This window comes from Pinus tabuliformis, chromosome 6, assembly GCF_031772625.1.
Source record: "Pinus tabuliformis cultivar Carrire ecotype Pingquan chromosome 6, CPIR1, whole genome shotgun sequence".
Classification (NCBI taxonomy): Eukaryota; Viridiplantae; Streptophyta; class Pinopsida; order Pinales; family Pinaceae; genus Pinus; species Pinus tabuliformis.
The window spans coordinates 1,984,336,445-1,984,363,710 of NC_142292.1; the positions used below are offsets into that span (position 1 = coordinate 1,984,336,445).

At 37.7% G+C, this 27,266-nt stretch overlaps 1 protein-coding gene across 2 annotated transcripts in view; it reads left to right on the forward strand.

Annotated features, from left to right (window-relative positions):
• Window positions 1-5,408: 5,408 nt before the first annotated feature.
• LOC149267167 (annexin-like protein RJ4) overlaps window positions 5,409-27,266 on the forward strand; it is a 28,130-nt gene continuing 6,272 nt past the window's right edge. Inside the window, exons 1-4 of one of the 2 annotated variants that reach the window (XM_089431662.1) lie at window positions 5,409-5,727; window positions 9,528-9,673; window positions 10,441-10,578; window positions 11,964-12,176. In XM_089431662.1, the coding sequence (XP_089287788.1) occupies window positions 5,652-5,727; window positions 9,528-9,673; window positions 10,441-10,578; window positions 11,964-12,176 (573 nt within the window). In that variant the 5' untranslated portion in view covers window positions 5,409-5,651. Of the gene's footprint in view, window positions 5,728-9,527; window positions 9,674-10,440; window positions 10,660-11,963; window positions 12,177-27,266 lie in introns of both variants that reach the window. The other variant, XM_089431655.1, reaches the window with a different exon arrangement.

Here is a 27,266-nt window from a genome sequence, read left to right on the forward strand (position 1 = left end):
TAAGGATCCTCATTGGGTAAAAGCCATGGAAGAAGAAATGTCCCAAATTGAGAAGAACAAGACATGGGAGCTGATACCTCGTCCAAAGGACAAAAACATAATAGGAACCAAATGGGTGTTCAAAAATAATGAATGAGGAAGGACAAGTTATCAAAAACAAGGCAAGACTTGTCTACAAAGGCTATTCACAAATCGAAGGAGTTGACTTTGAAGAGACATTTTCACCAGTGGCCCGTACGGAAGCTATTAGGATGTTCTTGGCATTTGCTTGCTCAAGAGGATTCAAAATTTATCAAATGGATGTGAAATCAACTTCTAAATGGGGAACTCAAGGAGGAAGTCTACATGGAGCAGCCAGAATGTTTTGATCTAATAGCAGGAAAGGACTTAGTTTGTAAGTTGAAAAAGGCTTTATATGGGTTGAAACAAGCTCCTAGAGCTTGGTATGCAAGACTGGATCACTCTTTACAACAACAAGGCTTCAAAAAGGGAGTGGTTGGAAGTAATCGATACATAAAGATAGATGAAGGCAAGTTACTAGTTTCTCTTGTTTATGTCAATGATCTGATTTTTGCTAGTAATAATGATGAAATGAGCCATGAATTTTCTCAAAGCATGTCAAAAGAGTTTGAGATGTCAATGATAGGAGAGCTATCCCACTTCCTTGGACTTCAAATATCTCAAACCAGAGCAGGATTGTGTATATCTCAATCCAAATATCTAAAAGACATGCTCAAAAAATATGGAATGGAGGACTGTGCACCCATGAGCACACCTATGACCACAAACTGCAAACTGAGCAAAGATGATGACTCCCCTCTAGTAGATGCAACTCATTACAGGTCAATGATTGGAGCCCTTCTATACTTAACAACTACACAACCAAGTGGTAGGAATGGTGGGAAGATTTCAATCTGCTCCCAAACAATCCCATTTATTAGTTGTAAAAAGAATTCTCAGATATCTAAATGGAACTTCTGATTTCGGTCTTTGGTACACAAAGAACTCAACAATGACTGTAACTGCATACACCGATGCTGATTGGGCTAGAAGTATAGATGATCGGAAAAGTACTAGTGGAAATGCATTCTTCCTAGGAGACTGTTTGGTATCCTGGCTCAGCAAAAAACAATCATCCATATCTTTATCCACAGCCTAAGCCGAGTATATTGCTGCAGCCGACTGTTGTTCTCAGATACTATGGATGAAGAAAGCTTTAAAAGATCTCGACATATGTACATATCAACCAATTACCATTTATTGTGACAACACAAGTGCTATCAGTCTCAACAAAAATCCAGTGATGCACTCAAGAACCAAACACATACCGATCAAGTATCATTTCCTCCGTGAGCAAGTAGCTGAACAAAACATCGTCTTGGAATATATCAGTACTAAGGAGCAGATAGCTGATATTTTCACAAAACCTCTTCCTCGAGAAGCATTCGAACATTTGCGTCAAAATATGGAGGTTATTTCTTTATCATCACTCAAGTTCATTCATAAAGATGCAATGGGACAGGGGGAGCATTTTGACAGGGGGAGTCCGTATGCATTCCTTTGCCATTGATGTCAAAGAGGGAGAGCAGAAGAATATTGCCATCAACAACAAAGGGGGAGATTGTTGGACACAGATTGTCAATGATGTCAATATGGCAATATTAGAGGAGCAAACGGAGGAGCCATATATATATATATATATATATGAGTTTTGCCTCCGATAGCTCCTCTTCTTTTGCATATATATATATATATATATATATATATATATATATATATATATATATATATATATATATATATATATATATATATAAACACTATTGGGAGCGGCCTTAAAACTATTAGTGGGCAAGCTATGCATCCCCGACAATACACTATCGGAGGCCAAAACTCACGTATATATTCCGTTACACTATCGCAGGCGGAGACCGGACTTGAAAATATATGCACGAGAGATTTGGGATCCTATCGGGTCCGGCACATCGCATCGGCACTTCAGAAGCGGGCGTTACAATGTCTCAAGCAGCCCCTTTGCGATCGCCGATAGCAATTATCGCATCGGGAAATTGGAGCAAAGGTAATACAGTGTAAGGCCCTGACCATATGCGACTTGCGATCGCCGATAGCGATATCACATCGGACCTAACCCTGTGCGACTTGCGATCGTCGATAGTGATATCGCATCGGAGCTCCGCCAAGGGAAAACCCCGATTGCGATGAACAGTTGCGGACCCGACGAGAATATCAACTGTTGTTTAATGCCATATCGCGTCTGCAGGAGGATCGACCCATCGGCCATCGACGATGTCATGAGGTCACTATATAAAGAACTCCGGGAAGCCGCAATTGCCGATTGCAATAATGTTGTGGAGGAGTGGACTCGATGTCATTTAAATGCGAGTGTAATATTTCCTGAAGTCCGCCCCTTCAGTCTTTTCGACTGTTTCGCACATATTTCCTGTGTAATCAAGTTTTTGGGTTGCATGGGGTTTTTGGGCCGAAAGGCCTATGATAACTGTTCTGATGAATTAGAAGGTTGAGCGTCAGTTACATGGGGTGTATCAGGGCGATGGAGATTACGATTGGAGCATAACATGTCCGTTAAATGAAACAGTCTCGGTGGATGCCTGTTATCATTGAAAAAAAGGGGCCTGTGTTACAGTTTTAACACACAGTGACCGTAAAGCCAAGAAGTTGAATGGAAAGCCAGCACAGAGGAAGCCACAGCGACCAAGGAGGGAAGCTGAAAGATCAAGCGAGTCAGAGGAAACGACAGCGACCGAGGAGGAAGCCAAAGAGGTGGTGGAAAGCGGAAACGAAGAGTCAGAGGCATCTGAAATACATAAAAACAAAGTGAGATGGTGATTAATGGATGTATAATCAGTAAGAGAGGAAGCCGAAGAACAGGTAAGAGGAAGGAGAGGCCAGAGAAGCAAGAGAACAGGAGAATAGCAGAAGCTCAGCAGGCTTGTGAGTAGAGAACAACAACAGAACAATTCATACCAAGGTTGGGTTGGAGCCCAAGAGGTTGGAGCCTCAGAACTGAACAGGATTGAAGTCATTGGGGGTAGGTGCTACTAAGTGCAGAACCACTGCAAAACAGAGTTGGTGCTCTAGAGGTTGGAGCCTCACTGAAGTCCAAGTTGGAGCTTGGCAACTATTCACAATCAGATTTATACTTATATTGTATTTATTTCATTGCACTGTCTTGAGTTTTAATAAAAGCATTAATTCCAGCTGTTGATTTCTGTGTTCAGTGTATACATATACATATCCATACATGCTTTTGGCAATCACTAGAACAATTAAAAATCATAAGAAATACTGATTCACCCCCCTAGTGTTTCCAACAGTATATATATTGTTTTCAAAATTGAGTTTGTTAATATTAGCTGACACATGTTTATTTTAATTAATTTTTTATTTATTTTTTATTTTAAAGTAATGTTACACATATCTTCAGCATATACAATATATATTAGCCGACACATATATAGTAACATTACACATATCTTTAGCGTATACAATATATATTAGTCGACACATAGATTTTTTTAATGACAACATCTCCTTCATATTTTTTAATATATTTTTTAATGTAATGTTACTATGTGACAACATCTCCCTCATATTTTTTAATGTAATGTTACATTACCTGACAACATCTCCCTCATATATTGGGTTGTTACGTGACAACATCTCCCTCAGATACTGGGTTGTAGAGCGCCTCTCGGTGCAAATAATAAACTTAAGCATAGTGGGAGTGGGACTACAAATGTTTTATAATGCTTGTACTTAAAACTAACCAAATATGTATATTCATTTTTGTTTTATTATATTAAGACATTTTTTTATATAGAAAATATTTTATTTTTTATTTTAAAAGGGAGATATGTCAACTTGAAGTTGAGAACCAATGAATTACACATCTTCCTCATACATCTTGCTCATATTAAATTATAGAATGCACTTCTCGCATGATATGATATATGTGTGTGTGTCATGCACTTCTGGCATGATATGTGTGTGTGTCAAAAGGGATCAAATTTATTAAGATGCAAATTTGTTTTTAAATTTTGCACTCTAAAAGATGTTTGTGCCTCAAGAGATTTGGTCCCTCTAGGAACTTGATAAATCCAAGGTTAACATGAATCTATATTGGTGGCTAAAACATTATGATGATGCAAGAGATGTGTAATTCATTTATGTTCAAAATGGAGTTGACAAATGACATATATATATATATATACTTCTTAACTCCATATCTAACATAATTTGAGAGGCATAAATCTCAAGTGAAAACTTTTTTTCTAAAATTTAAAAAAAAAAAAAAAAAAAGAGGAAAATTTTGCGACTTCAAAGGATTTGATCCCTCTTCGTGCATGATAAATCCTAAGTTAAAATAAATCTTTTATTGAGGTGCTCTACAATCTCGTATGGAAGAGATGTTATGTCTATGCTATCTCTTTTGTGTAAACAAAAATAATAAAATAACCATAAGTTAAAATAAAAATAATGTATTCACCCATGTTATTTACCAATGGTATTGACCCATGGTATTCATGTGGAGTATAACCTATTTAAAGGGGGGAATACTGGCTTAGATCTATATTAACTCCATATCTACCAAGCTTCGAAAGGATCAATTTTTTCACTCTAAATGAGGTTTGCACTTCAAAAGATTTGATCCCATTGGACATTTGTAATGGGGAGTCAATATGGATCTAGTAATTAAAACAATTGTATGGTGTGTGGAGATATGTAATTCCTTTTATAACATATGATATCCATTTTAACTTTAAATTTATCATTGAAAAAAATTAAATATTTTGAATTCTAGAGCCCATTATGGTAAAAATGTTGTAATGTTTAACATTTTGACTAAATCTAATTACATAAAAAAAATAGAAATAAGTAATAATATTAATGTAACATAATGTAAACATTTTAACTCTCTCAGAATAAAATAAAAATAACTCTATAAAAATAAAATAATAACAAAAATAAAAATGTCTCATAGATTCTCAATACCAAATGAATACCATGGAAAAAAAATCCAATTTCCAAAGATTAAAACAAGTTTAATCCAAAACAAAATGCTTATACATCATAATATGAAAACTATATCCATATACACTAAAGATTTAAATGAATTTTTCACACCTTTTAAAATATACTTTTAAATTATATATTTTATTTTAAATTTAATATTATTAAAATATTTTGAATTTACGTTGAGAATATCAAACCCAACTAAACCATTTAAATATTACATACTTTTTGCACACCTTAAAAATATAATTTTAAATTATATATTTTATTATAAATTTATTCTTATTAAAATATATTCACGTATTTTGCCTAGACGAGGTTGCCCACAAATCGACGATAGATATAAAGGGGAAGGGAAGAAGTCGTTGTGACGTTACAACGGGCATTCTTGTGCCAAATGGAAAAAAACAGTAGTCGGTGTGAGCGTCAAATAGGACAACCAGCGGCTGTTTTGTTGAGCTACTCGATTTTGCTAATTCAAGAAATTCATCAGCTGTAAATTGAGGCGTTTGATTTCGTTTTAAGATACATTTTGGTGGAGTTGGTCATCCAGCATTGCTGAAGATACTGTGCAAGATATCTGATTTCTCAAGAAGATGTCAACAATTACAGTGCCAGTGCCAACACCGACCCCAACTGAAGACTCTGAACGCCTGAGGAAGGCTGTTGAAGGTTATCTCCTTTCCAACTTTATTTTTAGGTTGGTTTGTTTTTTGTAGTCTAGATAGATATTGGGGTTCATGTGATGTATGAAATCTTGCATTTTGGTTTCCTGTTTTATAACATTGATTGTGAAAACCAAACTGCAAGATTTAGCACATCATGCATCACATGAACCCCCACATGTATAGCATCACTGCCTCTCAATGTTTTATAACATTAATTGTGACTGAAACCAAACCAAACTGCAAGCTTTAGCACATCATGCATCACATGAACCCCCACATGTATAGCATCACTGCCTCTCAACCCAAAATGAAATGACAGATCAAGTTCAAAATTGAGCAGATCATGCATCCATAGGGTCACTGTCTCTCTTCACTTACGACCATAACCAAAATGCAAGATTTAATCAGATCATGCATCACATGAGTGCGCATATATATACACATATATATGGTCATTGTCTCTCTTTGCGCACAATGATACCAGTTTTGTTTTTTTTTTGTTACATTTAATGTTATAAAATGTCTCTTTGTAGGACAACCAGTGGTTGACACAATGCGATGTTATCTCTTTTACCCTGTTTCAAATTTGATGGGACATTTTTGGCCCCTTATGATAAGGCTCAAGGAATAGGTTCCCACCCTCGTGGAGTCTCAACTCTTGCTAAGTCATAATTTTTTTGGGTTACAGGCGGTTAGATATACTTTTTCAGTGCTATAGTACCATTATAATAGCAACCTAGCTTGTGATAAAACTAAGAGTAGGTTCCCACCCTGGTGGAGTCTCGGCTCTCGCTAAGTCATAAATTCTTGGTATATCTGGCTTATGGGTTGTTGGATATACTCTTGGTATTATAGTGGCATTATAGTAGCAGCCTCTAAGTTTGATCTTGAGTTTCACCCATAAATTCTTGGTATATCTGGCTTACAGGTTGTTGGATATACTCTTTTGGTGTTATAGTAGCAGCTTAGCATGTGATAAGGCTCAAGGAGTACGTTCCCACCCTTGTGGAGTCTCGACTCTTGCTAAGTCATAATTCCTGGTATATCTAGCTTACACACTGTTGGATATACTCTTGGTGTTATAGTGGCGGTATAGTGGCAGATGCTAGGCTTGATCTTGAGCCTCGCTCAGATTACTCCAACCCGGCTCTTGCTAAGTCATAAATTCTTGGTATATCTGGCTTACAGGCAATATATACTCTTTTGGTGTTATAGTAGCAGCCTAGCTTGTGATAAAGTTCAAGGAGTAGATTCCCACACTTGTGGAGTCTCGGCTCTTGCTATGTCATAAATTCTTGGTATATCTGGCTTACAAGTTGTTGGATATACTCTTGGTGTTGTAGTAGCAGCCACTAAATTTGATCTTAAGCCTCGCCCAAATTACTTCACCATGGCAAAAAAATTTTATAAAACATAAAACCAAAATGCAAGATTGAAACAGATCATGCATCACTTGAACTTATATAGAGCGATGGGGTGGATTGCTGTTATACCTGCACACACTATCGCTATCTCTATCGATATCGATATCGACAGATGTACAATATCTCTGTATTCAAGAGCTTAGACCTAGATGTTTGCACTGGAATTTCGTCTCCATATTTTCTTCAATATACCCATATCTCATCGTGAAAGAACTCCTTGACCTGAACCTATTTTCTAGACTTTAGTATTCACACATATTTGAAAACATTTGAGAAGTTTTAGACTTTGTCAAACTTAGACTTCCATCTTCCAAAATCTGTAGAAAGCAATTCTATTTTTTTGCCACATCTCCGCATTTGACACTTCACCTTATGCCGCTTTCTATCCCGGTTTCCAGCACTGCAATTGTATTATGGAGAGTCGTGTTCAGAAACTTGGCTAGGTGAGGCTAAGGTGTAAGATTTGGACTCAGATTCTGCAAAAGCTCTGCAGAAAAAAATAGTTCAAAATGGGGATTTTACTTTTCTTTGGCACTTATATTTGATGCTGGCGAGTTTTCCCACCCGGCAGTGAATACACCGAGAGTTACAGGTGGGTTTGGCTCACTCCTGGTGGGTTTGATGGAGTCAGACTTGGGACTGGGTTAGCTGGGCTCGGCAAAAGGACCGAGAATTGTTTCGCTTGGGAGCACATTCAAGTCTAATGCAAATTTTTTATGTTGGGGTCACGTATTGCCAACCCTGACGAACTTTTTAACAAGGAGGTGCATCTTGAATATGGCATAGAGCACAGAGAAGTGTGGGCCTCCGAAGTTACGGTCAGAGTGTGAATGCCTGATAACTTACATCTGAGCCTTCAACCTTTTTACCTTGAAACCCTAATATGCTTTCAGTCGCGTTAGCATTGCCCATCAGAACAAAATAAATTACCTACTACAAGAAATATGATTAAAATTTCAATGCAGGATGAAATTTTAAAACAAACTTGGGTTTGACACCATTTTGTTTAACATAGGTCTGCAGTTGTGATTCATTAGAAAATTGTAACCCTCTCCAAGGTCTTTTATATAACAAAATCCAAATTGAACTAGGATGTTTACATAATTGACCTGTTTAACCATAGAAATGAGAAATCTTAAAATTCCAACATCCTTGATCAAATCTCTGCTTAAATTTGATTTTTTATCTGCTTCCAATCGAGGTCCTATCGACCAGATAGGTCGAAGTATGTTTAAAGCAAACTGACATGAAATAATATAATATAATATAATTAACTGGTAAAGGTCTTTGTTCTTCTGCATTATTTATTGACATCTACCAGTAAGTTCTCATTATGTTCAAATTTCTTATTCATATTCATATAAAGATAACTGACCATAAAGTGACTATCCAACTAGTAATGATTCTTCTTTGTAACGTCTGTGATGGGGTTATATGGGCTTATGAATTTACGAGAAACCAGAGTTAAATTTTCTTGTTTTGTGCAAGAAAATCAACTTATTTTTCTTGTTGACCCCAGAAACAAGAGGGAAAAAGGTAATTAATAAATTGGTGAGAAACTGTTAAAGGGAAGAAGTAAAATGCATTCAGCTAGGTCATGAAAATGCAGAGGACTTGAGCAATATATTGCCGATTTATTATCTCTGGAGTGTTCCTTCTTTATAGGCATTCTATTTGACAAATATCAACATTTTTATTCGGAATAATATGCAAATTATCACTGAGAAGAAAAAAACTGGTTCAATGATCATGTGAGTGCTTCTTCACACTGGCTGTTGGTTCATGTAAGATCAGAGCAACCATTCATCAGCTATGAAGATGGTTGAAATAGGAAAATGAAAAACGTGGACAATGTTTTAAGGAGAGAACCAGCATTGGTAGTTTAATGCTGTAACACAACAATGAATGCAGTATGCTGTTTATTGCCTAGATGATTTAAACTTCCTTACAAGGCTTTCAGAATGTTCTGAACTCTGTCATGCATCAAGCTTGCCCTTGCACATGCTAACAATCCTTGAAAAGCAACTTGTAGCTATTGTTCTTTTATAGAGGGCATCCAAATTGCTCCTGCAGCCCAGCGATGATTTAGGAAATATCAGTTAATAAACTGTGCTTGTTTGAGGCCGTGATATGAAAATAATTCTCTTTCTTAAGAAACAAACCCATATGTGTGTTTTATTGTAATTAGTTTGGAGGCCTACTTTTTATGTAGGATTTCGAACCTTTTAAGACTTGATTTCTAACAGGTTGACTGCCCTTGCTTTATTAGAATAACACCATCATTGAAATGCTTAATTTGGTATAAGTTCCTTTTCATCAGTGTGGTTTTTGTGATAGCAGAGGTTTCATTATGCTGATCAATGTGGTTAATTTTTCATAGGGTGGGGCACGGATGAGAAGTCAATCATACAAATATTAGGACACAGAACTGCAGCACAACGCAAATTTATCCGGCAAATTTATTTTCAACTGTACAAAGAGGATCTCTTGAAGCGATTAGAATCTGAGCTTTCGAGTCATTTTGAGGTATGTACAAGCAATTGCATATTACTAAGGTTTGATAAAAAGTCTTGTATGAATCTTGCACAATTAAATTTTTTGATAGACCGATCAATGTTAGATGTAGGATGTAAAGGGTAGTTTAAATGTGGTTTAGAAGATAAAATGCCTCATTATAATTATAGATTTGGAGTGATATTTACTTCTGTGCCATTGCCAGCGGGTGCCTAGTTCCAATCCTGAGTGAGGCAGACTAGTGACTAGTCTAAGCTGAAAACCTAAAGGATGCTTCGTGGATGGCTACCCTAATAAATCCATCAGCTTAGACTAGTGTGCCTCACTCAGGATTGGAACTAAGCACCTGCTGGCACAGAAGTCGCAAAAAGATACCCAGCAATATTGAGGCAACCAGTTGAGTTAACCCTGTGGCTATCTATCTATCTATATATAGGCCCTAAAGGTTAGATTGATTAGTAAAACATCCTGTGCAATGTGTGCACAGAGGTCTCGAGATCCATTCCCGTCAGGTCCTTTGGGGTTACCACCGATGGTGCTGGCAGTTGATCTGCTATCCATCCCTGAAATTCTGGGAAGATGGAGATGATTCTGTGAAACTATTTCCTAGGAGAAAATATATGGGTTTACTTTTAATTTGAATATCCTCATCAATTTGACAAGTAAATGTTTTCTCTGTCAAATATGATTTACGTTGTACTAGATTACAGCGATAAGAAAATGTTTTCAGACTTTGTTGTCATGATTCTAACCTTGGAAAATTTGTTTGTGTGTAAAAGAAAGCTGTGTTCCGTTGGGTACTAGATCCTGCTGAACGTGATGCGGTCATATGTCATGATGCAATAAAGAAGTGGAATGCAAAGGATATATCGCTTTTAGAAATTTCCAGTGCTCGATCTTCAGCTGAACTATTGATGGTGAGGCAAGCATATCATATTCGGTACAAAAAGTCTCTCGAAGAAGATGTGGCTGAACATATAAGTGGAAACTTCCGCAAGGTGCACCATTTTTTAGTGGTTTTTATTTCTTTTCTTTTTAATTAGTGATCCATGTTTTGTATCTGTGATGCAAATGCCATGTTTTCCCAAAGCAGAGAACATATTGCATATCTTTCCCCTGTTTAACATTGGTAAAATTTGATGGTATTGGTCATACGTTAGCATACTAGGAATTCATATATATTCACTAAAATCTAATCTATTCTCGGCATTACAAGTTTTGGTTTGCCTCAATTCTGAGGCGTACGAGTGTAACTAGTATAGAAGGATGTTGACCATTCTGTTGATCAAAACTTAATCCTTTGGCAAATATTTTGTCAGTCATTGTTAAATGGCTAATTTCATTCTTCCGTAGATGGATTTCAGCATATATCTGTCATCAGACTTTAGCTTCTTCACCCTAGTGTCATATTTTTGGGTTCTCTTGAAACTGCATCAGTATTGATGTGTATCCTTTATGGGCAGGAGCTGGCATCTTGAGTTTGTGTTTTTTGAACTTTAGTGCGTATATATTTCTGGTTGGTGTTATAACAGTGTAACCTCAGGATATGATATATATGCATTGCATCGATGATGGATCCCTGCTTTAGTATTTGGAGTGTAATCTTAACTGATTCGATCTTGTCTCTATGCTGTGGCTTGGTAGCCGGCATTATCACTTTGGCCTAACTCATCCTGTTAAAATTCACAACCGGTGAATAACATTTTTTATATGTTTACTTTTCTAATTGAAATGTAAAGAAGGATTGTTGTCTTACGAGTATATGATTTCATGATGAAATCAGAAGAATGTAACTGGCTCTGTCAAGCCATGGGGATATGCTCTGTGCAGAAGCAAAGCAATCCTTGAAGACAATAATTAACAGCAAAGTCCTTCAGGAGTTTTGTCTTTTCTCGATTATTCGTAACATTTATGGGGCATTGTGATCCCATGGAATGCCAGACATTTCTATATAGGAATCGATGTTTGTAGATATTCTTAACAAGTTATGAACAGAACAACAAAGTAGATAAGTCACATCTTTTTCTCAGATAACAATTTAATGAGTCTGTCTAGTGGTCTTTAACTGGAGTCTTGGAAACTATTGCAAGTTGAAACACTAGAGCCGAGGTATTTTTATAGAGCTGTTCATTTCTCCTTAAACTAGGGTATTCTCACGAATGAAGAGCAGATTAACAGCAAGACAACTGTAAGTCCCGTCAATGTATGCAGTTATTAGATTAAAATTCCATGTAAAAAGTGACATAATGCCATAGATCTTTGTGTTTGCCTTAATGTGTATCTAGTTATTTTTCTGTTGCAGTTGCTGGTAGCGCTTGTAAGTTCATATCGGTATGAAGGTCCAGAAGTGGATATGCGTCTTGCAAGTTCTGAAGCAAAGAAGCTAAATGAATCTATAACGAGCAGAAAAGATAATTACGAAGAACTCATTCGAATAATAAGTACAAGGAGCAAAGCTCAATTGAATGCTACATTCAATTGTTACAAGGATGCATATGGTCATCATATTAACAAGGTCTGATAACTCAAACTTTCTATTATTTTCATACAATACATTATTTCGTTCTCTTCTTCTCTACTTTGAGCTTGTTTTGGCATTGCATTGATTTGAACTTTTTTATCTACTTTTGTTGTAATTGATCACACAACCTGAATTAATGTATTGAGATTTTGAACCTTCCGGGTATAAAAGAAAGCGTTCATGTTCATTTAGGAATGGATATTACAATAGCATGTATTAATGAGCAGTTCCATTTTATTAATATTATGATAGCATGTATGAATGAGTAGTTCCATTTTAATCCAGAAAATATATGTATGTAGTGGAGTAATAGAGATTTCTTTCTCTTAACCTGTTGCCTTAGCATCCTTGAAATTGACCAACTCCTATTGACTTCTAAAATATGACTTTGATCACTAGACTTGGACTTGCAATGATATGCACGAGAGATGAAAGATAAGAAGTGCTATTTTATTCTTAAAGAAGTCACTGTTTACAATAAGGGAGATTCCCTTATGTCTTTATTCATTACTTACCTGACTATCCTAACTAATGGCATTTTATGGTTAATAACTATTTATTAAAGTCACTTTAACATACTATGACTTTGTTACATCAATTTATAGTGTTGGAGTGTTATACTCCAACACCCTCCTTTAACATGACAAAGCTATTTTCACTTATTAAACTCTCTTTACATCCAAGATTAAAACTTATAAATATGATTTTAGTACAGATATGACATAGATACTATTTTATTTTTCAACTTCTCATATTTCCATATCCTTGGACCTGTATTTGTGCTCCATCAAACTGTCATCTCCTCTATCTTCAAGGTAGAATTCATCGATATCAACTCACATGATCATCTACCCGTCCCTTCTTTTTGAAATTGGAATCCACCTTAGCAACCTTGTTGTTGTCTCTTCTCATTGATGCAGGAATCCACTTATGCAGTATACGAATTCAGCTTGATATGTGGAGTACTCAATTCATGTCTCAACTAAAAATTTAAGTTATTGATTAAAAAATAGTCCGCCTTAGATATTGCTTGGAAGCAATCATCTTCTTGTACATTTGGTTTGATTTCTTCTTCTTCTTTTATCAATTCCAAGCCATGTAAGTTCTTTCAGTCATCCTTACTTTTCCTTTGAGTAGGTCCCCTTGTTTTCCACAAGATTAACAATTTATTCCCTTTTTTTCTCTAAAATCACAACTAGAAAAGTTATATTATAAAGGATTGTACTTGTAGTCAAGCTTAACAGCAAGATTACAAAATTTGATAGCCTTAGATTTCATTCTATATTGTCACCTCCTTTTTCGTTGATTATAGACTATAGAGAATACTTGTGTTCACAAAAACTACATTCCGATATTTCTTGCATAAGTAAATTTTGACAAATTGCTTACATAATAAAATCTAGAACTAGTACACCTAAATTGGATTACATGCGCAACTTCTTGTCACTAAAGGAGATTTTTTTTTTCTCCTTTACTATTGTCATACAAACCTTTGTCGCTTTGGTTGAAGTCTGTGTTGTTCCCCACAATCTTTGCTTGCATTGATCTGGATGTTCAAGTTGTTTTAGAATCTCATCATTTTTAGCCTGATCCACGCAACTCACCTTAGTTCGATGGCTATGCAAGATTTTTGCTTCCTGATTCAGATTTAGAGGAATAGTGGATTCCTCTTTTACCATTCTTTGAGGTGCCAAATCTTATTGAAAAGTAGGGTCTTCCTTTAATGGTGTGTCTTTGATTTCCTTTGAATCCATTTTGGCTCATCCATTTTTGGGACTAGGTTAGCTCATTCTTCCTTGCTAATCAATTGATGTTCTTCCGTAGTGCCTACCCACCAAGTTGATTTTCACTAATGCTTCCTGTTACTGATCTTTTTTAGTAGGGCTGCTAAGGCCCTGGTAGGCTTGCTCGATGAGTACACATGGGATAGGGGCCCACTATCACCTTGGCCCAACCCCCTGTTATTTAGGCCCAGTACCCCCTAAACAGCCAAGGGATGAGTCCCTAAATATTCCCCAGTAACTTTGGTTTATGTCTAGTGCCTTATATGGAGTCAATGGGGTGGAGACCTTCTTACTCTATTTGTTGTCATGTGTAAAAACAATTCTAAAGCATAGCAAAATTCCAACAGCAGATATTAGTAGCTAAAACAATTCAAAGATATAATGTGTAACTTATGAATTTTGGTCTACTGAACTTACCTTAACCTAATATGTGATTATTTATCAATTTTGAAATCTAGTTAAGGAGTTATAAGTCAAAATAGCTTGTTTTCCCGTATGACAGCCCATAAAACCTGCACAAAAAAACAGGGACAACGACCTATTTGTTTGATCAGCCAACCCACTATGTGAAAAACACATCTAGGGAGTTTCCCTTGAGTGTGGAATGGCTAGAGGGTGATTGTAGAGGCTTTTGGGCCTTCCCTCTACTAAATTTGGATTGAAAAAGAAATTTCTAGCTAGCTAGAAATTGTACAATGAATTTTTGGAAAAGCATAGTGTTTGCGAATTCAGTTTGTCCAACGTTTCGAGTGGATACTCCATCCATCATCAGGGACATAAAATCTTTGAGATGATGTGAACAACTACCACAAGGAAAATAAATAGAATGGGGAGGAAATTAATCGTTAATGGAAAAATTGAATTAATTATTAAAAATTATTAAAAATGAGTTAAATTTCTTGAAAAAAGGAAACAAAATAAAAGGAAGGGGAGGAAGGAATCGGTCAAGAGTTATGGGAGAAGAAAATATTAAAGATATGATAGGGCGGGATAAAAGGTCTTAAAATTAAGATCATAAAGAGATATATAATTTTTTTTTTGCTGAGTTGTGTGAGTCCTGAGATGACTACACGATGATTGCATGAACCTTTGGCTTGAGACATCGCGACCCAGGGGCATCTAAGTTGTCATAATTACCCGGGGATCGCAACCCAGCCTAGGCCACACTAGCCCTTAACATGGCTGGATTTTTGCCCATGGAGTTTCGAACCGATGACCTTCACATCACTTAGTTCCTTAATAGTACACCCTATCACTGTCTATTCTACGCCTCATGGGTGAGATTTATAAATATTAAAAAAAACTTTATTTAATTTAAAATGAAACTCATACAAATTAAAAATTAAACTTTTAATTTAATTTAAAAAGAAGAATTAGAAAATAATAGAGAATTTAAACATATTTAAATAGAGAATTGAAAGTCATAAAATCTTTGAGATGATGTGAGCAGGCGTAGTAAGGAAAATCTCTAATGAGTGGGCCAAAAATCCCAAGTATGATGCTCAAATACAAATGAGGTCTCTCATATTTATATGAGCCTCTTACAAGTTCAAAATAGTCATAAAGAACCCCTAATAATATTTAAATGTGCACAATACATGCTTTTGGTGACAAGCCCAGTAAATAGCTACTAAAGTGAATGATAATCCATGCCAAGATGGTTGAAATAGTGCAAAATGAAGTAGAAAGGGACGTTGGAAGGCCAAGATGAGTCCTCAATGTGCCATAACGAAGAGGAGGTCCCCATAAATAATGATCAAGGATGGCCCCTTGATTTCCAAGCAAAACATCATGTGGTGCTCCCAAGTGGTTGTGGGGCACAACCAATGGTCTCATGGGTCTCCAATGGCTCAATAACAAGTCAATGCTCCATCAGTGAAGGCTAGAAGATGATACATGCCCTATCGTGTCTCTCCGAAGGAGAAAAAACCTCATCTGGGCCCTAGATCAATTGGCAAGTGTTGGGTACATGTGTGACCGGCTAGGCAACGTGGTCCAAGTGCATCATCATCTCTGTATGGTTAGGGCACGAACAAGCAATGTGTGGTGCTGAAGAATCCCATGATGTGGCAATCAATGATCTGTTGTAGTGAAGGCCCGTGTCTCTCAACGCTCACCCTACAAGTGCCATGATGACCCTCTGGAGGGCTTTGATCCCGTATAGGGAGACCAAGTCCAAAATGGAGACCCAACTGCAATCCTATATAAGATCCAATGCACCTCCTCACCTTCTAGTACAACCAATAATTAGTGCAATTGAGTAAATAAGCTTGCTAAACAGGGGCAAAAGTGGACACTTCATAGTGGCATGCCTTTCCAAATGGGCTTTAAAATGTACAGGTGTTTCCTAGTTCGACAAGAGAGGTTAATAAAGGACCCTATTAGGTGGTTTCAGCCTCTAAGGGAGTGAAAAGTCCATGGTACATCCATCAAATGGAAGGTGTCATGTGAAATGATGATGGAATGGAATGGGGCAATTGGGAAGGCTCCAAACCACATGCCATGGTACAAGGGAAGCTAGAATGAGGGAAGCCCACACCTTGGATATATGAATGTAGGAGGGAGCAATTGTGGTAAATGAATTACCCTGAACTTTGTTTTTCCACCATTCTTCATATGCCTTTTGACTTTTATTGATTTCTCTTTCTTTATTGCTCGGGGCTCCAGGGGATGAGAGCATGATGTGTATGATCTAGCAGTGATTTCCCCCTTAAGCTTGGCCATTTCATCACCCACCGTGGGTTGGGACAATCGTGGATTCCTTAATGATGCAGGGAGCACTCATAGGAGCCTTATGAACCAGGGTGATGGCCATAGTGATGGGGGTAGAGCTCATGTTGGTTTTTGCCCACGCACTAAATTTTAATGTCTCGACCATATTTTGCATTTTGTGGTACATTTCCTGTTGTAAGTGGCCAAATTATGCTTTTATATTTCTTTTTAGCTGCATCAACCTCTGGGGCATTGTTCCAGGCCTGACACAAAGTGTGGACAAGGGGAGGGGGAGGCTAACACCTTGTGGACCTAATGGACAAATGTGGATCCAGATGGGAAAAGTGTGAAAGGGGTTATAATGAATGGAGGGGAGTGAGATATATGGTGTCAGGAAGCGGGACTACACAACCAAAATTAGGGTTTCCCATGTAGTGCCATTCCTAAAGCTAGTAGCCAATAGAGGAGATCCCACGGGACTAGGATACAAGATTAACCCTCAGGTTGGGACAAGGGAACAAGAGTACAATCCAAGCCTATTCTTTCCACCGAATCCCCTCACTAATCCATGTCCAAATGTGCCCAAGAAAAGCGAACATAAACACCCAATTACATAATGAAAATTCATACCTTTGGGGTTGGAAGGACCACCTTCAAGCATATGTACAATCATAACATATGTGTGAGGGCACACAATGGTTGGCTCGTGTGGCGGAGAATGGTGTCACATCAAGCTATCTGGTGGCTACAAGAGGCTATTGGCTGCCGGCTGAAAACAAATTGAGGAAAAAAATTTCTCCTATATGGGTCACCCACTAGTGGTGGGTAATAGGCCTTACATCCTCCCCCACTAAAATCCATTGTTGTTCCTATCAAAATCCTCAAGAACTTACTATCCTCCAAGTCTACTGTCTAGACTCGTGCATTTGTCTGTGGTTGGCTTCTCTAACCACTATATTGTGGCTAGCAGAATTACTTGTGTAATTGCTCACTATCCATTGCTTCCTTTGACAGAGCATATTTTGCCAACTTCGTCGTAATGCACTTGGATGCCTACGTTGTTGTTGTAGCCTAAGTGTCCACCATTGCTAGAACTACCTCTTGCTACTGTGGAATCTCAAATCTCTACTAAGAAGGTTGTGCAATTGTCTAGGTGTCACACTCCTCAGTGTTACAATTGCTTCCATAGTTTTGGCCTCTTTGTGATGCTCTCATACATTGAACTTCTCTAAGACCATTGGAATAGAGGTGTCCCCAAGCCAACTCCCTAAGAAAGTACTCCATCATTCTCAAACCAGGCACTTCCCTTTGCACTTCATTCTGTTTGTACAACTCTGTTGGACCAAGGCAAGATCACCACCTTTACCTCTAAATTGTCAAGTCAACTACCACAACCCAATATTTCTAACTCCTTCATTGGTGTTGACCCTTTTCTTGGTGCATCTAGGCTCTACTACCAACTTCTAGGCGGTAAGTTGCCTTAAGACAACTACTAATGAGAAGAGGGTGGTAAATGGCCATCACAACCATTTCCCTCAAATGGTCCAACAATTTGTCCAAAGTTTAATAAGTGTGATGTGCTAACTAAAAAATATTCCCATACCTTTTGTTTAAGAGAGGCACATTTGCACTAGTGCTTTTGTTTCCTTCAACCAACAATCTCATGGTCTTCGACTCATCTTGGAAATCATCCTTAAACTGCCAAAGGAGCACTTTGGCTCGTCCTAGGTCCCCATATACGAAGGAGGGCGAGCATCTTTATTGTCAACTTGGTTTGTTTTCATATTTGAACCATCTCGGTTGAATGCACACATTACTTGGTTGACTCCTTTACTTTGGCATTGTCATTGTTGTTGCATAAGGAAAGGTATTAAGCTTTTCCTTGGTTGACTCCTTTGCTTTGGCATTGTCATTGTGGTTGCACAAGGAAAAGTATTCAGCTTTTCCTCAAGCCTATATAGTTGCCTTTTGCAACTTAACAAATTATTGAAGGAACTTGTGCACTAGCACCTCCTAGCCCACTGTCTTATTTCTTGGACAACAAATTGCCTAAACTAGCATTAATGTGGAGAAGATGGTCTCCACACTTCATTTTTCTTACAAAGTGATTCCTCCTTTGTCAACCTTTCACTAATCTAGGCACCTCTGTTGATACCCTAGGCTCCATTACATGCTTCTAGGTAGTGAGCTATTTGTGGTGGCAAGTGGTTGTTAAGGCCGCCTCCATTTGGAAGCAACTGTGTCTAAGGCTTTGTCCAAGGACCATTATAGGATTCAACCTAACAAACTTGTGACCTTCTATCATGGGTGCGCCTAAACTTGCAATTAAGTTACCCAAAAACTTGCAAGGTGCCCATTGATGTTTGGTCATCTTGTGTTGAACCTTCTTAACTTTTATCAATGGACATTTGCTAGTATAATGATTCCTTGCACACCCATCAAAGAATATCCTTGTTGTTAGCTTTCTTGCCAACTTTTCTAGACAGGTTAGTTCTTCATCCTTTCTCCTTGGTGTCGCCTAGATACTCCTTCCAAGTGTCCTAAATCTCCAACCTTACGTAGGGTATCGCTATTCTTGGTTCTCTTCTAAGATTATGGATTTTCAAGGAAAGCTTTTACATAGTGGTTTTTACCACACAGAATTCATGTAACCCACTTCTACTATACTGGCGTCTCATCTTATGCCTAGTTGCTAGATGTTTCCTCAGGCTGTAATTGTGCTTCTGCTTCGTCCATCAAGATTTCCAACCTACAGGACAAAGAGTCAAGTCACCACCAAGTCAATAAGAGAAAAATAATTTAACTCATCAACCATAGGCAGTGAAAACACTTCTCACTTTGAATAAATTGGTGGATCAGTTAGTTCAAGTCACCACCAAGTCAATAAGATAAAAATAACTAAACTCATCAACCATAGACGGCGAAAACACTTCTCACTTCGAAGAAATTAGTGGATCAGTTAATTCAAGTCGTCCAAAGTCAAGAAAGGTCCGATGAGTTAAGCTCTTTTTCTCTTATTAAGTTTCCTTTTAGTGTTATATATATATATATATATATATATATATATTCATATTCAAGGAAATCTTTATGGTGGGCATTATACAGAAGCTTTGACCTGTTAACCTGAAAAAGGCTATGGTGATAAAGGCCGAGGTAGAAAAGCTGCGAGGTTTCCTTTTAGTGTTATATATATATATATATATATATATATTCAAGGAAATCTTTATGGTGGGCATTATACAGAAGCTTTGACTTGTTAACCTGAAAAAGGTTGTTGTGATAAAAGCTGAGGTAGAAAAGTTGTTTAAGGAAGGGTTTATCTTCTCACTTCCTCTTACTAAATGGGTTTCAAATTTCATTCTAGTGGATATAAAGTGTAATAAGAAGTTTATTTTCTCTTATTAGAATCCATACTTACCCAACCAAGTGGTTCCTTGTCCTCAATAGATATATTTTAAGAAGGAAACTTAAAAACAAAAAAGGAAGATCCCATATTTTAAGATGGAAACTTAAAAACAAAAAGGAAGATTTTTGCGTCAAGAGGCACGTTACAACCGAGTAATGAAGGAGATGTTGTCACGTAACATTATATTAAATATTTTAATTTTCACATTTATTTTGTTGTTCGAATAGGGGAAAATGAGGGAAGAAAATACACATTCAGTTATACATTGACCAAGAAAGATTTATAACTAACTAGAAAACTGAATTAAAACACACGCATAAACACACAGGATTTACATGGTAAAACCTTGATAGGGTGTCAAGGAAACATCCACGGGGAAAGGGATTGGAATCTCTATTAATTCAACAATGATTCTCCACGATTACATTTCTCGGGCATTCACTAGTTTTATACAAGCCTCCTCCGTTACATAACTGCTATTTTGGTATAAAACTAACTAGTTACATTTTTTACCCAAATTTACATAATTCGTTGTCAAACTTCCAACAAACTCCACCTTGACAACAATTTTCCTAATCCCTTGCCCATGCCCATTCATCATCTTTTCTGCAAACCAAGAGAAGCTAAACACCATCGCAGCTTCTCTACTGTAACTGGTTTTGTGAATATGTCTGCACAATTCTCTCGTGTATGGACCTTTTGAAGAGCTACTTTTCCGCCATCGATCACATGTCTCAGAAAATGATACCTTACATCAATGTGCTTGGTTCTGCTGTGATAAGCAGGATTTGTAGCCAAGTGAATAGCACTTTGACTATCACAAAGTACATTCATTTTCCCCTACATCCTTCCAATCTCATCGAGCGGACCCTTTGACCAGATTGCTTCTTTACTGGCATCTGAAGCAGCTATATATTCAACTTCGGTAGTGGACAACGCAACTGCTTCTTGAAGCTTTGACATCCAACTAATTGCTCCACTTGCAAGAGTAAAGACATAACCTGTAGTAGATCTTCTTTTGTCCAAATCACCTGCATAGTCAGCATCTACATATCCGTAGACTGATCCTTCACTACCATTAAAGACGATGCAATGGTCACTTGTGCCTCTTAGATATCGAAGCACCCATTTCACTGCTTGCCAATGTTCTTTACCTAGATTTGCCATGAACCTGCTGACAACTCCAACTGCATGTGAAATGTCAGGTCTTGTAGATACCATCGCATACATTAAGTTGCCTAGAGCATGTGCATATGGTACATGAGACATATACTACTTTTCTTCATCAGTTCTAAGACTCAAAACCGAAGAAAGCTTAAAATGGGAAGCTAGTGGAACATTAACAGGTTTCACATTGTTCATAGAGAGCTTTTCAAGTACTTTCTCCACATACTTTTGCTGTGATAACCAATGTTTTTAAAACCAGAACCGGTTTACCGACCGGAACCGGTCTAACTGGGACTGGTTTGGTCTAAACGAACCGGTTTTTAAAAAATACATTAAATAATTAATTTTTAATGAAACAAAACTATTTTTAAGATGTAAAACCATGATTCCAAGCCAATAGAGACAAAATATGCAAAGTTTGCTCATTTATATACCATGCAAAGGTGAATATATCAAAATGGCACCGAGTGCAATACATATCATCGACAAAATAGCAAAATACATAAGAAATGAGGCTCTAAATGGCCTATAAAGTCCAAAAACAATGTTGCAAGCTATGAGGCCATTGGCCTACTACAAGTCTACAGTGTACACATGATCAATCATCAAGTCCATCACCACTACTAGACACAGGATCATCATCAGGAGCTACATAGACATCATCTGGTTCAGAGTCTGAGGATGCCTCAGCCTGATCTGCAACATCAGTATCAATGCCACCAATGACAATAGAAGTGGACCTAATGGAAGCACAAGTTTGTCGACCTGCACGACTAGTGCCTTCCATTGGTTCCTTGCCTTTCCTTGATGCCGCTACTGATCCTGGTTCTGATGCCACCACATAATCTGCCTCATCCCCTGCTAAAGCCATGTCGATATCAAAATCAGCCTCAAACACAGGATCTTCAGTCTCCTCCACCCATTCTGATGTTGGATCAATATCGTCCAACACAATGGGATCTAGATCAGGTGATTTGCTCATCATTTGGTTCCTCCTCAGTCGAAGGTTGTATTGCAAAAAAACAAGATCATTTAACTGTTTTTGTTCCAAACGGTTTCTCTTCTTCGTGTGTATGCGCTCAAAAACAGACCAATTGCGCTCACAACCTGAAGCACTGCAAGTTTGACTGAGGACTCTAATTGCAAACCTTTGCAATTGAGGACACTGGCCACCAAATGACTCCCACCAATGTGCTGCAAAGAAAAAGACAATAATTAGTAACTTAGTTTATAATTTGAATTGTAAAGAACGTAAACAATTTTAACTTGAAATGAAAAACAAAATGGAAATTGGAATTGCTTACCTGGTTGGTCCACATCTCTTGCCATCTTTGCCAAGTTTTTGCCAAAAGTACCACTTGCCATATTGAAAATAGTAAGTTGTCTATGTATTTCCAACTGGTCTACATGGTTAGGGACCATGCGCTCCAAGCAATCAATCAATCCAGCTCTGACCTCCCCATCATGCTGATCTCCTAGCCGATTTTTATAGTGATACCTTGGGTTCAAAAAATACCCGGCTGCATGTATAGGACGATGGAGTTGATTGTTCCATCTATTATCAATGATCTCCCATATACGGCCATATTTAGCTAACCTGTCCTTGTAAGCTGCCCGTATCTGCTCCTTTGCCTGATCCATAGCTTCATAAATGTAGCCCATGGCCAATCTTTCCCCATCCACCAACCTTAGCACCTTAACAAGGGGCTCGGTAATTTTCACAAGCTCTACAGACCTTTTCCAAAAATAAGTGTCAAACACTTTCTTTTTGGTGTCTTTTCCATCTGGTCTACGAGCCCACCGAGATTCAGACCATTCTTCAGAGGAAAACATTTTCTGCAAGTTTTTATGTTGACCATTGAGACATTGCAACGTGAGGAAGTGAGTTGCAAATCTCGTAATTGCAGGCCTAACAAGCTCTTTGCCTCCAGTGTGTTTCCTCATTAGGTTCAATACCCATGAGTGGTTGTAAATGTATTTTGTAATGCACTTGGCATGCTCTACAGTGTTTTTTACCCACTCCACTTTGCCTATATCCTCAAGCATGAGGTCTATGCAATGTGCAGCACATGGAGTCCAAAATATGGTCTTATATTTGGCCTCAAGCATCTTTCCAGCAAGAACATAGTTTGAGGCATTATCAGTGATGACCTGCACAACATGCTGCTCCCCAACTTCCTGAATAACGTTATCCAAAAGCTCAAATAGAAGGATTGCATCCTTTATCTTATCAGATGCATCAACTGATTTCAAAAACATGGTTCCTTGAGGGCAAGAAACAAGGAAATTAATGATAGTGCGGTTCTTTCCATCGGTCCATCCATCTGACATAATGGAACAACCTGTTTTGAGCCATGACTCTTTAAACTCAACCAAATACTCATCAATGGAAGATATTTTTTTTTGCAAAAGAGCTCCCCTCAAGTCATGCATACTAGGGCCTTTGAAGCCCTTTCCTGCAGCTATAACAGAGTCCCACATAGCTTGGTAATAAGGTGAGCGAGCAACATTAAATGGGATATCTGAATCATACCACCATCTAGCAATGTATTGGTGAGAAGTTTCTTTGCATTGTTTTTTCCAATGTTGATCCAAAGTGGGTTGAGAACTTGGATGGGAGGAAGTGGGATTAGATTTAGAAGAGACAATGTTGGCAGAAGATGAGAAATAAATTTGGATGTTTGCTCTCTTTGTTCCTTTTGATGATTGGCCAACTCCAACAGAAGGATGAACATAGTGAAAGGGGTCATTGGTGGAAGGGATAGAAGTGGAGTCTTGAATCTCATAATCATCATACCCACTCCCTTTCATGGCTTCTATTAATTCCCTCTTCCTTGCAATTTCATCTTGGATGGCCTTCTCCCTAGCCTTATCCTCATAAAAATTTTCAAGCTTGGCAATGTATTCTGCCCTAATAGGACCTAACAGTTCTTTTGGTGCATCACATGGCTTTACTTGGCCTCTTACCCCAGCCAAGTGTTGTTTCAACCTAAGAATACCCCCACCTCCAATAGATTTATGGCATAATTTGCATATCATTTTTCCCTCAATTACATCACAATGAACCCATGCACTGTCCTTTCCTTTTGGAGCCATGTTTGCTTGAAATAATAACAATTTGCAAAGAAATCTGCCATTTAAAAAAAAATTGCAGCTAAGCAAAATGGAAAACCAAAGATAAATGTAGGAAAACAAATGCACATGCAAGGCTCAAGCTACAAAATTTGATAGCATATAGCTAGAGAGTTTATAGCATACATGATAGATCATAGAAGTGAGAAGTTTATAAGTATAACACATTAAAAAAAAATTCATGGACAGCAGACTCAAATGAGGAATTATCAAGTGCAAATCCTTACCTGGAAATGCAAACTAGCTCCCTTAGCCTCCTCTTGAAGATGGCAACTCCACTGACAGCTACACACTATCTCCAAAATAGCTCCAACTCCAACTCCAAGATGACTACTTCAGCAAAAACTCCACACTCTCCAAGCTCACAAACAAACTCACAAACACTCCAAATCAGCTGTGTGAGACAAATGAGAGTGAGAGGGGTCTCTTATAGCAAGTGTGAGGGTGTTTTTGGAGGGAAAATACCTTTCCCTCCCCCCCAAAACCCCTAAACCACAAAACAGCTGCGCTTTTTGTCATTAATCGGTGGGCTGTCCATAAACCGGCCGGTTTAGGATGGAACCGGCCGGTTCTGTCCTAAATCGGTCGGTTTTTACCGGTTAAGGCCAGATTTCGGGCACAGGAGGGAGCTGACCGGGTTTTTTAGGCCGGTTCGGACCGGCCAGCTATCTAACCAGTCGGTTTGACCGGTTACCGGTTTTTGTGAACGGTTTTTAAAACTATGGTGATAACCAAAACTTATCATTTTTCCTGTCTCTATGTATCTCCATGCCCAAGATATGTTTTGCTGCTCCAAGATCCTTCATATCAAACGTCCTAGAGAGTTGAGCCTTTAACTTGTTGATCTCTTCCATGCTTTTGCTTACAATAAGCATATCGTCAACATACAAAGCTAAGATAATGAATATGCCATTGAAACTTTTGAAGTATACACAATGATCATACTCACTTCTTATAAAGTTTTGGCTCACCATGAAGGAATCAAACTTCTTGTACCACTGTCTGGGAGACTGCCTCAGACCATATAATGATTTCCTGAGCTTGCAAACTAATCTTCTGTTGCAACCTTGTACAAAACCTTCTAGTTGTTCCATATATATCTCTTCATTCAAATCACCATGTAGAAATGTTGTTTTAACATCTAATTGTTCTAACTCAAGATTAAGTAACGCAGTTAGTGCCAACACAGTACGAATACAAACAAGTTTTACAACTGGAGAAAAAATCTCATGAAAGTCTATACCTTCAACCTGAGAATACCCTTTTGCTACCAGTCTTGCCTTATACCTTTCGATACTTCCATCAACTTTCCATTTCAGTTTGAAGAGCCACTTGCATCCAACAACACTTCTCCCTTCAAGAAGCTCTACAAGATCCCAGGTATTGTTCTTGGCTAAGGAGTCCATTTCTTCTTCCATAGCCATTTTCCATTTTTCGCTATCTGTATCATCTACTGCTTCCTGATAACAAGAAGGTTCACCATCTTCAGTAATCAAAGAAAAAGATGAAGCATAATCTTCATACCTTTTGGGAGTTTTTCTTTCCCTTGTAGACCTTCTTAGAGCGACTGGTTGCTGAATTGGTTCAAAAGCTTGAACTGGTTCAGAAACTTCAACGGCTTCCTTTGTGTCTTCAACACCTTTTTGTCCATAAGTCTCTCCTTCCTTTCGACTGTCACCAAAAGGTCTAGCCTCCAACTGAACTCGTTGATTTGGCGATACCTGTTCTTGTTCAATTATTTCAACATTTGATTTTAAAAGAGAAGATTCATCAAATGTTACATCTCTACTAATGACTATCTTCCACAATGTAGGATCCCACAACCTATATCCTTTCACTGCATAGTCATACCCAACAAAGACATAACATTTTGACTTTGGATCTAATTTTGAATGCTGATTTTTCAGAATAAGAGAATAAGCATCACAGCCAAATATCCTCAAATGTGAATAATCACAAGACTGACCTGTCCAAACTTCTTCAAGAATTTTACAATTAATTGCTACTGAAGGTAATTTGTTAACTAAATAACAAGCGGTAGATACTGCTTCTGCCCACAACTCCTTTTGCAAGTTAGCATTGTTGATCATGCTTCTGGCTCTTTCCATAAGAGTCTGATTCATACGCTCAGCAACACAATTTTGCTGAGGAGTATAAACAACAATTTTGTGTCTAATAATTCCCTCATCCTTACAGTATTGTTCAAATTCAATTGAAGTGAACTCACCACCATTGTCAATTCTTAAACATTTAATAGATTTGCCTGTTCTTTTCTCTACCATTGCTTTAAATTGTTTAAAGACATTGAATACATCAGCTTTCTTTTTTAGCATAAAGACCCAAACTTTACAAGAGAAATCATCAATAAATGTTAAAAAATATAGAGCACCTCCATATGACACAACAAGGGATGGTCCCCACAGATCAGAATGAATATAGTCTAAAATATCTTTACTATTATGATTTCCAACTTTAAATCTTTGTTTACACTGTTTTCCATACACACAATGTTTACAGAAATCTAACTTCAAGGATTTCATATCAGGAAGAGATTTACGTTTCATCAGTATCTGAAGACCTTTCTCGCTCATATGACCTAATCGCTGATGCCATAGACGAGTACCTGCTTCTTCCTTTTCTGACGCAACCGCTGCTTCACTGACTTGAGTACTTCCTTTTAACCTGTAAAGATTTCCGACCTTTTCTGCTTTCATAACCACTAGGGCTCCTTTAGAGACTTTCAAGACGCCATCCTGACCTGTAAACTTATAACCATCTGAATCCAACACTCCCAAAGAAATCAAATTTTTCTTCAAATCAGGTACATGTCTAACACTAGTTAATGTTCTAACTGTGTTATCATACATCTTAATCCTGATATTT